Source organism: Eulemur rufifrons, chromosome 29 (assembly GCF_041146395.1).
Source record: "Eulemur rufifrons isolate Redbay chromosome 29, OSU_ERuf_1, whole genome shotgun sequence".
Classification (NCBI taxonomy): domain Eukaryota; kingdom Metazoa; phylum Chordata; class Mammalia; order Primates; family Lemuridae; genus Eulemur; species Eulemur rufifrons.
The window spans coordinates 19663957-19678955 of record NC_091011.1 but is presented as its reverse complement, the minus strand read 5'-3'; the positions used below and the strand labels follow the sequence as shown (position 1 = coordinate 19678955).

At 38.3% G+C, this 14999-nt stretch overlaps 1 protein-coding gene across 1 annotated transcript in view; it reads right to left on the bottom strand.

The window, feature by feature from the left end:
- Positions 1 to 333: 333 nt before the first annotated feature.
- DPY19L1 (dpy-19 like C-mannosyltransferase 1) overlaps positions 334 to 14999 on the bottom strand; it is a 106596-nt gene continuing 91930 nt past the window's right edge. The window contains exons 17-22 of the mRNA XM_069462573.1: positions 13486 to 13510; positions 12635 to 12754; positions 10988 to 11162; positions 10141 to 10240; positions 8833 to 8958; positions 334 to 3211 (exon numbers count right to left, since the gene is read on the bottom strand). Of these exons, the coding sequence (XP_069318674.1) occupies positions 3055 to 3211; positions 8833 to 8958; positions 10141 to 10240; positions 10988 to 11162; positions 12635 to 12754; positions 13486 to 13510 (703 nt within the window). The 3' untranslated portion in view covers positions 334 to 3054. The remainder of the gene's footprint in view (positions 3212 to 8832; positions 8959 to 10140; positions 10241 to 10987; positions 11163 to 12634; positions 12755 to 13485; positions 13511 to 14999) is intronic.

The window sequence follows — 14999 nt, the reverse complement described above, 5'->3', positions numbered from 1 at the left end:
CCAAATTGTTTGTGGTTTAACGTATGAAAAAAGGCTTTCAGCAACTCTGTAATTATCCCCCATATATAGCTTTAAGGAATTATTGTGTCCCTTGAAGGAAAAGATAAAGTAATATCTACCATAAACATAAGAAAAGTCTGGATAATCCCAGCACCTCCCCCCCTAACAAAGACACCAAGAAGTCTCACAGATCCCACTGTTGCAGTCCGCCCCCTCTTCCCAGGACTGCAGTCTGACTCAAGCCAGAGTATGGCTATCTGACTATAAAATGAGGCCCAACATTTTCACGGTCAAGGTGGAAATGAAAATAACAATCAAGAAAAACACTTTCCACATTTTTCATGATCTTTTTTATTTAACATATATAATACATGTAAACAACTGGCATAAAATTCATAAAAATACAATACTCCTATGCAATATCACTTTATTCCTGATACATCCTTTCATTTTCTCTTTAATATCACTGGCTTATTTTAACTCTGTACTTTTTCTGTCAAGCATTTTTAGAGGCTTATCTTTTTATAGAAATACTGCCCAACTTTTTGTTTTTGTAAAATGTCACAGCAATAGCTACTTCTGTCACCTCCTTGTCCATCCTTACTTTCCTCCCACTAAAGCAAAAATATTTTTGAATGCTAAAAATACGTAAAATACTGAGCTTTAATACTGTTTTGTCATGTGTGTGGAGAACCTACTGCTACTCTACGTTGCCATGAGAGAGATTTATGCTCTACAGCACCGCCGCGACTGTGGTCAAAGCTGAGCGTGCAGTGTACCCTCAAGGCCTCTGTTCTGCACTCACTCACCTAAAACATAATCACAGCCTGCTGGTGGGGTTACATTAACAAATACTGTTACAAAACGATTCTTCTGCAAAAAGCTAATTCAGACTACTTTAAATGTTTCCGAGCGTATCAAATGGTTTTAACAGTATTTTAATGTTTTTTCCTGTACAGACTTTCCAATCATTACATGAGAACTTACTTGAAAGGGAATTATTGGAGGGTGAGAAAAATAGAGAGTAACTTTAAAAGCGTGATTTAAAAAGACTGTAACTGCTGGGTGTACAAAATCAGTCATCCTTCGGTGAGGAGCGATCGCGGCGAAGGCAGAGCACACCTCCCTCTTCCCGCCCACGTCCGCTCTCACGCTTCTCAGCCTCAAGTGCCCTCTTCCCACTTTCCTGGATTGCTGCATCGCTGCTCAAATGTTACTCCTAGTCCACAAATCCCCAGCTGCTTCCCTATTTTTTAAAACTTTCAAAAGCCTAAGAAATAAAACAGTCAACCAGCAAATGAGAAGGAGAGCCCCCAAATCTGAGGAACACTGACAGACTCAATCTCCTGGGCTGCCTCCAGGGAAGCAGCCTCCCTGGAGATGCTGGCTCTGGGCTGGGGGCAGGGTGGGGGGTGACGCCCGGACCGAGGGCCAGTCCTCGGCCACCTGTGCTGTCTCTGCAGCTGACTAATGTAAGCAAGCTAGTGCTCCCCAGACTTAGGCATGTCCTTTGGCTCTGGTAAGAAGGCAGAAAGAAAACAGCTCTTCAGTGGCTTCCAGGAGTGGGCACCGGAAACCATCCCTGAGGACTCAGGTCTCAAGGACAATCCACAATGAGGTTAATCTGCCTGTGGTTAATAAAGAGAACACTGTATAATTAAATGTGTAGTTAGCCATAGCCACAGTTTGCTTAGTATTTAAAACCTTAAAACCATTTCTCAGAACTATGAGGATTCACCGTTTTGAAGAATCTCATTTCACGCAAATTAACCTCTAAAAAACAAAGATTCATATAAGAAATTCAAAGTAGGTTTGGACATTTTTCAAAATAAAAATAAATAGGCAGGAAAAAGTAAAGAGGAAGACTGAATATACTCATTCCTCACACAGAAATGATAGGTTTTGGAACCAAAATTATAACATAAGGCTTAAGGCTTTGTCTTATTAAAGACAGGCAATCTTAAAAGTAAAATATAAAAGCTCCATCTGTTTATCACTATTCATTTACTTTTTTGACAGAAAAATTAGTCATGGTTTATTGTATCTTAATAGTAAAAGGAAAATTACCATATACCACAGTCTACTGTTCTACTATAAATTATGTCTGCTCAAATATACATTAGTTTCTAGATGCATTGTATTTGGGCTTGTTCAAAATAGTTTTCTTTAAACTACAATTAAACATGAAAAATTTTTAAAGTACTCTAAAGGTATTAAAATATAAACATTTGAATAATGCTAAAAATGAGAAAAATACAGTTACCATTAATTTTTTTTAAAACCAAGAATAAGTACTTGATAAGCAACTAAATGAGTAAACAGCACTTATCTGACAAACAGTACGGGGGAAGGAGAGATGTGGGAGAAAGAGAGACAGACGGCATAATGCCACACGGTCGGACAGTAAAGGAATTTGGCCCTAACCACTAGGTCCAAGAGTTTGGATTAATAATGGCCAGGAAAGTCTTCATTAACAAGAGCAACAGAGAACAAAAAGAACACAACAAAGTGAAATAAAAAGGTAATTCCACAGAGCAAATACCCATGTCTGCCCCATCTACTGTAACTCGAGTTGATGACAGAGGCTGACATAACTGAAGACCTCACAATAATCACTGAAATGTCCAAAAGACAAGAGCAAGAGGCAGAAAAAAAGAATCAAGGGGCATTAATAGTCTTTAAACTATAAAATCAGCCCCTACATAGTTCAGAATTGACCTATATTTTCATATCATCCTTGTCACGACCCATCGTATTTTTTCATACAGGTAGCTTTGCCCACTTTAGCACAAATATTCAAGTCAAGTACAAGCATACACTCATTTGCATAGCAAATTTTAAGGGGGTGCAATGAAACGGTAACCAAATGATAAAAGTATAAGTCATTTTTACAATTAGAATAACATTCAAATTGACCAAATAAAACATTTGCTATTTGAAAACAGTTCCTACAAAAGTTTTTGGGATTTGAATTAAAAACAACACATGACTTCTTAGCAAAACATTAAAACAATTACTGATGCAGTTCTCTGTAGGCAGCAGTTCACGTAGCAGTCATTCTGTCACAACCTCTAGGACTTTGTAAACACTGTTCTGGAATACAGTGGTGAAGTGAGGCTTGGAATCCTTCACCAGGAGGTTACATAAGGGAGTTTTCCCAGCATTAGCAGGATCTTCCACATCCCAAATTTCAGGCATACTGCAACCAGGCCTAGAAAAATTAAAGTACACGTTAAAAATCAACGCATATTATATAATGGCAGATAAAACAGAACACATTTATCTTCCTGACCTCATTTCTTTTTTTCTGTGTAAACTGACTTCATTTAACAAAACCACACTATGATGGTTGTTTATGTCGTAGTAAGCTGCCCTGACTCACTGTAGGGCAAAGATGCAGCAAAGGTGACTACAAACACAGAAACAGACCTGCAGAATACACGCACTCGGGTGTTGGGCCTAAGAGAGACCTCGGTTAAATTCTGCCTTAGCTACTTACCAGGAACGCAGTGTTGGGTAGTTAGCTTCACTCAGTCTCAGTTTTCACATTTGTGAAATGGGGAAATACATACCCATGGCATAGGTTTGTTGTGAGGATTAAGAGAGATCAGGTAACTACACCATGCCCAGCACACAGAAAAAGGTATAATATTGATTTTTAAAATTATAACTAGCAAATATGCCTAGTTCACAGGCAAGCTGCATTAATTGTACAGATGCTCTGACTTACAATGGGGCTACATCTCAATAAAGCCATCCTAAGTTCAAAATACTGTAAGTTGAAAATGCATTTAGTATGCCTCAATCACTGAACATCACAGCTTAGCCTCACTTACCTTAAATATGCCAGGAATACTTACATTAGCCTACAGTTAGGCAAAATCATCTAATACAAAGCCTATTATATAACAAAATGTTGAATATCTCATGTGATTTACTGAATACAATACAGAAAGTGAAAAACAGAATGGCACTTCAAGTACGGTTACTACTGAATGCATACCCCTTTCACACCATCATAAAGTCGAAAAATCATTAAGTTGAAACATCGTAAATTGCACTGCCCGTATTCTAGAATAAGTCAATTTAAAGAAAATCTGGTAGTGTTAAGTATACATGTTAGCTAAATGCATAATTAAATCTTAAAAGCAACATATATTTATAAAAAATGGTATAAGTAAAATCAGTATCAATGTGACATGTGCCTAAATAAGGCCTTCAAAATAACTATAACATTTATTTTAAATCTAGAGCAGTTTTATAGCTATAACTGTTGGATTTTGCTAGAGTTCATACTTTTCTATTTGCCTTTTAAGAAATTTTTAAAAAAACAGAAAAACATATGGAAAAATTATAGAGAACTGACAACTGCTTGTGTTTTGTTATAGTTGCTTCACTATTTTTTTTTTAATGAGAGAAAAACCAGAATTGGGATCTTCTTTGTTGCCTTGGCTTTCACTGTCCAATTCAGTAATGCCAGCGGGAAGTACCTGTAGGTTCTAGAACATTTTCAACAAGTCCCTTTTATCCTTAGTGGCAGTCCCACCCCACTTCCCACCATGTGGCAAGGACGGTAGCAGGAATGTACATTACTTTCCCTTTTTAAATAAAATCTTTAATTTAAAAGTAATTAGTCATTATAAAAGTTTCAAAATACAGATCTAAACAAAGTAAAAAAAAAAAAAATGAAAGTCACTATCATCTCCAATGCCGTTTCTCAGAGGTGATGTCTATAAACAACACAGCATATACTCCGCCAGACCTGTTTTATCCATGTTCAGACACATACACACACAAACATAGACATGGACGTGGATGCTCTTGGGTTATTTTTACAAAAATTGGGATTACTCTGACACTCTTAATAAAATGTGGCCATTTTTCCATCTCAGTAAAGACGTACTTTATTCCTTTTTATAGCTGCTAGTATTAAATTTAATCAATTCTTTACAGATGGATATTTTAATTCTTCCCATTTTGCCATTATAAAACAATGTTGCCATAAACATCTCAGTGCCTGTCTCCCTTCTGCAAGCTGTTCTTCCCTCTGTCAAAGGACTACACACTTTTTCACTTCGCCTCCATCAAATTATCTCCTAGAAAGGTTTTGCCAGCATGTGTTCCCACACTTTTGCACACCCTTCTACCGACATTCCATCCATGATTATATGGATAGGCTTAGGATTTCTACCTTTTAATTTTCTCCCACATATCAAGGCTGAACTGTTACAACATCAAGGGCCTGTGGTAGTGGAGAGTGAGACACAGGCAGTAGAAAACTAAGCAGAGTTTTCCTGAGTTCAGTAGCTTTTAGGAAAGAGAGAGGGCAAAGAGCTGTCTTTGTGAGCTCTGTCTGCCTGGTGCAATACCCTGTAGTCCTTATCTGAGTTTCCAAAGGTCTCTCCAGGACAGCCAGCTACATCTTCAAATAGCATTAGTGAAAATCTGAATGATTTTCTTCTGAATACATGTATTTTAATTTTATGTCAACTCTATTATTAGAATTAATAAAGGAAAGCAGAGAACTAAGAATGAAGGAGTAATTAAAAACTTATCTACAACTTGCATTCAAGTATATTTAGTGCTTGAATTTGAACACAGAGTGTCAAGTATTTAAAGAATAATCAAGCCACACAATTAAGCCACTTGTAAATGAGATCATATAAATATAGTGCTCACCAACATGCCAGGCACAGATTAAGCACTAGATAAATATTGGTCCCTCTTCCCTTTCCTCTCCTTAGTTCCCCATTTGCTTCCCCTGTTTTGACATGTTTTTATGTTCTAGTAACCTACAGGTGTTTCAAGCTGGTATTACTGAATCGGAGAGTGAAAGCCAAGGCAACGAAGAAGATCCCAATTCTGGTAGAAAGCTCTCTGTCAAGAAACTCAGGTTTTCCTACTATAAATGTAAACACTAGATAAATATTACTCCTTCTTCCTTCCTCTCCTATCTGAGCTCCCTATTTGCTTCCTTGTCAGAACAGAAAGCACAGCTTTTGTTTTGTGTCAAGACTGAAGCAGAATAGACCTGTCCAAGGTTTCCTAACAGCTGTTGTCAGTCTGGCTTAAATCTTAGGGTAGATGGAGAGTGTGGTTGTAATTAATGAGTGAGGAAAACAGATGAGAAAGAGTCACTTTCTTAGCTCTCTCTCTCTCTCAACTCCTGCTGCAACAGACACAACAATGGCAAGCCAAGGCCCAGATGGGGAAATCGAGCACACACCCCCTCCAGACCCTAACTCTCAGTCTGAGTGCCTGGAAGTGAGCTCTAAATGGAAGTGATTTGAAGTTGCTTAAATGGTCACTGCTTTTATTTAGTGTGCAAGATTTATTGCCACATACTTCTAACTTTGCCTTTATATCCCTTCTTGAGTACATATAACAGTGCTCTATCAGAACATGAGACTACTACAGTTATGCAAATCCAAGGAGCTCTGCCAATAGTGTACAATACAAAGCCTCTGCAATTTTCATCTTCTAAACACTATGCAAAGATCTAGAAAAAAATGAAGAATCTTGAATAAAGGTTCATTGTTAGCGTGGACAAAAAAAGGTTATTAAAATTATTTTTATGTTCCAGTAACCTACAGGTGTCTCTGTTAGGTCTGGAGCCGAGAGAGAGACACAGGAAGCCTCATGTGTAGCAAAATGCTGTTTATTTGGAGCAGATGGGTAGGGGCGAAAAAGCATCCAAAAGAGAAAAGGGGAGAGCCTTGGGTTTTATAGAGAGTTTCTCCAGGGAAATAAGTAAGTGGCCAGAACAGCGGCTTCCAATAAATTCTTTTTCAAGCAACCAGCTCTTAGGACCCCTGCCCCAGTCACATCCATCCTTCAGCTCTGGTGTCCTTACCAGAAGAGAGAGGGAGGGAAAGACTTCATCCCTATGGGGGGTGAGGGGGGAATGCTGGCTGTAGCTGTCAGATTTATAACGTCTGAACTCTCCAGACTTGTGCAGCTATTGTTTTACAAGCCCAAGTTTTGTATTAATCATTCTGTCCTATACATACTTTTCGGGTTCCCACCTGGAACAAACCTAACATTCCATCCTTTTTATTATATACATGTAAGAAAAGGAAGGGTAAGGTATGGGAAAAATTAAAACAATTGGGAAGTGGTGTCACTGTCTCTCAGACAGCTTTTTTCTCTTCCTGGAGATTTGGTCATCTTTGAAGTGCAGTCAGGCCCATTGCAAGGGATGTGATCTTTGCCCTGAGATACGGTTTTGGGCAGGAAACAAAGGCCTGGAGTCTACCCCCCCTGCAGTCTGTTTGGGAGCTTTTCAGAAACACCTTGAGGCTGTAAAACAAATTCTAAAAGCTGTGAGTTAGGGAAATGTAAAGAGAAAAGATTTACATTTCTTTCCTGGGCTCTTTTAGGTGTTTGTGAAAACAGTCCCAGCAGATTGCCTGCTGGTTTGGGAGAGAGATAGCAAAGAGTAGGGAGAGCTCAGAACTGATCTTTAGCTGTTATTAGAAAATTGGGAGATTCAAGGCTGCCCTAACAGTCTCCAGAGAGCAAAGCCCAAGGAAGTAAAGAAGGTCCCAATTCTGGTAGAAAGCTCTGCCAAGAAACTGCATTTTTTTTCTGCAAATGTCAGCCCATTATTCATTTACTATAATGTGCTCATGAAATTTTTGTGAGAAATGCTTATAACTATTTTGTCCTAAATTTATATAACAAAGTTCAAAGTGAGTATGTGAATTTCATATACATTCATATGTTCACAAATACTTAAAGCATTTTCTAAATTATTAGAACAATAACATTTTCTATAAATCCTCATTGAATTCAAGTCACTTGGCACATATTCATAAGAAAATCATTCAACAATCAACAATTATTTTAGTTCCTTTGTGGGCAATGCTGTGTAGATACTATGTTACAGAACTATTTTCACTCATGAGTCAGTATTTTACAATTTTGTCTTAACACCCTTGTGTACCATTGAAATATATGGTGGACATGTATGAATACCCCACAGATATAGCAATATTCCGAAGGCTTCTGTTTAGTTAAGGAGTAGAGAGAATTTTAAAAATAATAGTATTCTATAAAATACCCTTGATTTCTGGAACTGCCCACGTGCCGTGCTCTTCATGGAGGGAATGCTTTGGTAAAGTAGGCTACTCTCATTTGCCGTCTAGTCACCTCGGTACGGCATTTCTAGATAGCTAACTTTAGATTCACACTCGCTTTCAAGATCTTACTAACACTTACAGCTATACTCTGTTTAGTGAATTAGAAATTTCTGGAAATAGAAATTTCTAAAACTATAAATCTAAGAGAATGTGGGTCACAGTAAAGTTAATTATTTTCCCATTCAAATAAGATGTGAAACGCCAAGAAAGTTTCATTCTAAGTCAGTGATGATGGGGCGCCCCATCCACCCGCAGGACGTGGTGTGGTGCAGAGATGCGGGATGGACAATGCGTGTTGGGCTTCACTACAAGGAGACTCCCCACTCTTTGGTTTCAGACTCTGGAAGTCTTTTGAAATAAAACACACTCATCTTTAAAGTTTTTTAAAACATCACAGGCAAATATGGACAATTTGGGAGATTATCAGTCAGTGCCAATATCACCTCTTTAAAGTGGTATACACAATGCAAATCATTAGAAAACAAACATGTAACAAGACAAGAAAAAAACTCCAAATAATTACCTAAAAAGTTTTTTCTACTCATACTTTGCAAAATGTTGTATGTGCGTGCATGCGTGTGTGTGTGTGTCTCTCTAACTCACACATACCATGAGCAAAGTACTTGCCATGAGCCTGGATTAACTTCTCATGTCTTATGATTATAAAATATAAACCATGTTGAATACTCACTTGGATCTTCTTATACACCATGACTCTTCTAGAATGTAATAATTCACTTTTAACTTTATCAATTCTTGCTTCACTTCTTCAGCTGCTTTTCGACTATACATTGAGTATACTATTTTTGTTCTGGCTCTTCAAAGAAAAATAATTGGGCAGAAAATTTTCAAGATTAAAAGGATATAATCAACATATTTGGAAGAAAGCACTGAACGGGACTAGCAGAAAGACTATATGGAATAATCAGGTCAAGAGAAAATTTCTCACAGGAGTTCCTGCTAAGGGGCATTTGTGAGGTCAAAAGCAGAAGGCGGAAATAGCTTAAGAGTCCTGGGAGAAGAGATGGAGTGTCAATGCATCCATACATTCCCAAATTTAGTCTTGTTTTTGTTTGCTCATTTGTTTTTGCTTTGAAATTCTTCACCACTCTATCACACGTAAGAGTCAGGTACCCTGTGTGTGTGTGAACAGGGATGAACTACAAGAACACAACTGCAGGATGACTCTGAAGCCACAACCATCCCAACTTGGACAACAATAATCCACATTAAATAGTCCTCTGTTTTATTTGTATTATAGATTTAAGAAAACTAAACATATTCAACAAAAGTGCTCTAGAAATTAGCTTGTGAAACTAATTTTTTAATGAAAAAGCTTTTTGTTTATAAAATGTACATCCCCACCGTTATGCAAAAGAATATACTAATAGGATTCACCTAATCACTTAGGAAATGAATAGCTTCACCTACCCTAGAAATTGCATGAAAATTAAATTTACTTTTTCTTCTAAGAGAACACAAAGCTCTAAATTATGAAAAAATAGTAAGCCTCAAAAAACCCCAGAAAACAAAAAACACTCCAGATCATTTTAGCAGGCTATTTTGGTGAAAACCAGAATAAAACCCTATCTGAATGGGATTCTATTTCAAATGACTCTTTGGAATTCAAGAAAAACCTCCTCCTGAACCTTAAACACTACAAGCTGATGAATCTTCAGGGCAACTTAGGATGGTGACTAATAAGGATCTGGATCTTCTGGAGCCCTGTCAACCTGTAGGAAATTGATAAAGTATGATTTCTTTTGTCTGCCTGCTAGAGAAGATGGCCCCAAAGGCTGTATTAATAGTTTTACTGTTCTGTGCAGCCTTAACAGTTTTGTGTCTAGCTTAGCAGTCTCATTTCAGCCTCCCTCTTCCTTGACTCTATAAATCCCAGGACATCATATCCTTTTTGAGACACTCCTTGTTATTTTGCTGGTTTCCTCACTCACTGTTTGTACAGAACATTTATTTTTGACATGTGAAACTGTGTACTGACCTCAAGCCTGCATCTTCATAATGCGGATGATTCACTACGGGACGAAGCGCAGAGAGCTTAACACTTGCCATTGTGGGCATGGCACCCGCGAACACTGCATCTGGAAAGCAAGAAGAAGGTCTTAGGCAGATGTAGAGTGAATGTGAGAAAGGTCTCCTTCTTAGTTAAACTCAGGTATTTCACAGGTGACAGAGCAGGGGCCCAGCGAGGCTCGTGACTTCAAGATTCAATGGCAGAACCAGAATGAAGTGGGATGGACGGCTGATGAAGTGGTAGTCAGTAAACGGGCCAGCAAACTCTTTCCTTGGAGAACTGAGCTTCATCATCTCATCACTGAGGACTTCTTTCTTTTTTCTTCTTCTTTTTTTAATATCTTAGAAATCTTTCCTGATTCTAAGAAAGAAGTATCAAATTGACTAGAAAAGCTTTATGTATAGCACCAAGGAATTCTGGAAGACTCAGATGACAACAAAGTCTCTCCTATACATGAATAAAATATCACATTCCATGCGTTAATTGCAAGAAGAAATAATATTAAAAATCCTTTAAGAAAATAAGCATAGAAATTATTTTAAATGTGGCATTAATAACTTAGGATAAATTTAAAAAAAATTAAAATTTATCAAAAATAGAATTACTAAGAAAATATGTATAATAAGTACCCTATAAACCATTTAAGCAGGATTGATATCTTCTTTGTATTTATTTTTTTGGATATTCTAGAGACAGCATTGCTTAGAAAGAGTAAGACCATTGGAAGTAACTTGGGTTTAAGATTTTGCAGTGATATAAAAAATTGTGAGGAAAATACTAGCTAAATAATGACTTTTTTTTTTTTTTTTTTTACCTGGTTTTGTACTGTATTTGATCCATTCTATAAGTTCTTCTTGTGGCAAATTGCTGAACTCCCCTACAATATTCCACTGGGTTTGTAGATTTGCTGAACCTTGTATTGACATTGCTGCTAATATAGCAAAAACAACAGCACCAGGATGTATTTTGCAAAACAGCCATCCAAATAGCTGAAACCAAATTGACACATTGATAATTGTTAGTACAAAGTAGTGTGTACCCAATAAGAAAAAATTTTTCCCAGAGAAGAATGTGCTCTCTGCTAGCGTCTCAGACAAAGGATTAATTATCCAAAGGATAAGTTCCAAAAATAATGATCCTCAGGATCAAAAGAATTCTATCAGTAGCCTCATATAGATGGACCATGACTTTAAAAAGCTTCTCTCTCAACCTGCTTTCTCTACTCCCAGATTCAGGTAAAGCCACTCCCAACTAAACAATTTACAAGGCTAAGTACAAAATGAAAATGTGGGGTCCCTTGTTCAAAAGTTATTAAGAGTCTCATGCTCGGAGGCTCTGCATGGAAGGATTAAGGCATATGAATCCAGAGATTGCAGTTCTCTCTGGCAGACTTAATTTTCAGATCTTATAACGACTGTGTATTTGTTGAAGGGTGATATATTTGCATATAAAAATAAATGCATCCACTCTAGGGAAAAAAAAAGTTATTAAGAAGTTCAAAACAGCAAGAGCAAGCATTAAACAAAGTGCAGGGTCCTCTTGAGTGCAGTGCCCTGCGTGACGGCAGAGGCCCACACCTGTGAAGCCAGCCTGGGTGAGGCTTTCTATCATCAGTCACACTGAGGAATGAGATTTAAGACAAAAGGCTTAGTAGTGCCTCTCTAACATAATACCAACATTCTGACTGGGAATCTTGAGGCCGGCTAATTTTTTTCCATATCCAAATAGTTCACGCTCAGTAATAATGCTTTGCCCCTCCCTGTTGTTCTCTCCTTAATATTATTTCTCTACATGTCTGTAGAACCAGATTTCAAGTTTCTTGAGGGCACACATACACTTTGGGTTTTTGATTTTTCCATCCACCAATCTACCCCCATCCCTAGAGCACAGAATGAGTGCTTAGTAAATATCTCTAGTTAATAGAGGTACTGCTGTGTTTCACCTTGGCTGGATGAAGAAAAGGTGACACCATGGGGAAGCATAAATCTGTGAATACAGAGGAAGGAAGCAGTGTTCCAGGAAAAATAAGCAGCAAATAACCAAGGAAGGCTTAAAGTAAATTTCAAAAAGCAAAAGAACATATAACTTCAAAGTACCTGTAACTTGAAATCAATTATTAGAATTTTTTGTGATATGAATGTCAAAAGAACAACAACAAAAAGCTATTCCTACAATTAAGCTTTGCTTTCTGTCAGCACCTGTAGTAATCACTCATGAAACCAGCCTGCACTAATTCAGTCCTTGTTGTACACCAAGGACTACTGTACAAGTCAGAAGGATATACAATGATCAGCTTTGGCCCTTACCCTTTAGGAAAGATTAGTACAAAATCATGAAGAATTTTAAGTATAATGACTTTGAAACCTTTGGGTAATTCAATATTATTTTAGGGCTACTCAATAACAAAGACTGGAGTAAAATCATCATAGCAGCTATGACTCCAACGTAACAAATATGTTACCTGTCTTGAGCAGATCAAGGAAGCCATAACACACATGTGTGGTGTCAGGAAGAGTTTTAGTCTCATAATTAAAATACCAAGGACTGTATATGCTAACAGTTGCAATGCATGATAAACCAGCTGAAAGAAAGAAGAAAACATTTTTTACTTCTACTATTTGTGAAGTTTAAGAATATACTATTATGCTGGTGAATATACAGAAAAGAATACTTTTTTCTTAGTAATAAAAACTCATGCTACTTTGATTTCTGAAATTTCTAAAGTAGTTCTTAAAATTCTCTTTCAAACTGCTCCATTTTAGTAGAAGGCTAAATTATAAAGTCACTAAGTCAAATGTTCCTGTAATTCTCACAGTCAAGCCTATGGTTAATAAAGCCTACATTTCTGAATCTACCTTGGTGCTACCATCAGACCAAGGCAGGAAAGTGGTAAAAGAAATGACTGCTGCCTCAAGATCCTACAGCTCCATCTTGGAACTGTCCTTAAAACTAGGCTGGATCACTAGGAGATGGGAGCAGCACCACCAGTCACATCTCCAAAGCCTCAGGGCAAGGTGAGCAGAGAGGAAACTGATTTCCAATCATGCAAGACACCTCATATATGCATCTAAATGGGCTCCAGAAATCAACTGCTGTTACTGTAAGGATCCTCAGCAGCAGACCAAACGAGCTCCCTAGTTAATTGCTTTAACACACGAATGGTCAGTGAATTTGTATGTAGCATTCTCATAAAAACACATACTGGCTGTTTTGAAGATGATTAATGACAACTGCCAATAAACTTAGAAATTGGAACTAGAAAGAAAAGTCCAACTAGATAGATAAGTCAAATTTTAGTAATGCTGTCTTTACCTCTCCATGATCAAACTGGTGTTTTCTGAAACGAAAAAAAAAAAATACTGCTATTGAATCATTATTTGCATTTTTATCTTACAAACGCCAATTTTACAACTTCTATAATATTCCCTCAGTATACAAATATATAAATCAAAATAACTAAAAGTTATATACAAAACTGTTACTAAAATCGTTTAAGAAAGTTTATTGAAAATGACAATGTTGCATTCTATCCTGAGTATCTGACTACATGGGTATTTATGAGGCCCACAAAAGCTCCCTGTGGTGTACCAGATCCCTCACCGGTGATACGGCGTCAACACAGGGAGTGAATAATAAACACTCTGAAGCCTTCACAGTCCCATACGTCTGCTTCCCACCCCTGTGGTCCCTCAGTGCCCCTATAAACTGCAGCTGCTAAAGAGGCAATTTAGGGTTAGGAAAGCCATATAAGAGATTTTTTTCAGCACCAGCTGTGGAATATACAAATAGACACAAACTTCCATCTTTAGCTTTGCTTGACAGCTCTAACTTGTCGAGAAGGGACACACGCTTAGAGGCTGACATATCCTCACTACATCTCACTCCTGCCCCGGCCATCCGTCCTCATCGCTGCAGTGAGGGCAGTCTTGCCAATGGGCAGCTGGCCACGCTACTCCCTTATTTAAAACCCCGTGATGTGCTCCCTTTGCAATTAAACTCTCAACTCCTTGCCCTGCCACATGTGGTCTTTCTACACCAGCCCCACGTCTCAGCCCTGAAGCTTGTCTTCAGCCGTGCTCCCTCTTAATTGCCATGCTGTCACACTAGATCACTTACTCCTTCGACCATCAGAGAGCCCCTGACTCTCCCACATTCAGTGCCCTCTCCTGGGTCACTCCCACCCCCCTTCCCTGTTTTATCTTCTCACTGAAAACAAAATTCTCATTTGTGGTTCACTTGATCATCATCTGTCTCTCCCTACTAAAATGAACCATGCAGGAGTACAGAGTACAAATTCATCCATCCATCCACTCAATTTCATTGAGCACTAAGGACCCTGGAGATAGAGCAGTAACAAAATGCACAAAAATTCTCACCCTCATGAAGCTTACATATAAGTCAAAGGAGACAAACAAAAAGCAAATAAATATATATCACATGATGATGAGTGGTGAGAAGAACAGGAAACAGAGTGAAAGACACAGGGAGAGTGGGGTACCCAGGAAGGTGTGCATTAATCCATGTGGTCACCAACTGAGTGACATCTGAGCGAGTGACATCTCAGCTCCTGGGGGAGCTGAGAGCGTGAGCCCTGAGGATTCCGGAGAGAAGGGCATTTCAGGCGGAGAGAAGAGAGGATGCAAAGGCTCTGTGGCAGGGGAGGTTCTAGTGGGCTACACAAAAACAGAGTGATTAGCAAGGAGAAAGTGAGGGGGGCCATGATGCAGGGGAGACAAAAAGGGACGAAGGGCCAGAAGACGCAGCGCCCTGGAGACCATGACGGGGATCTGATTTTACTCGCAGTGATGTGGAAGATGACTTAAAGA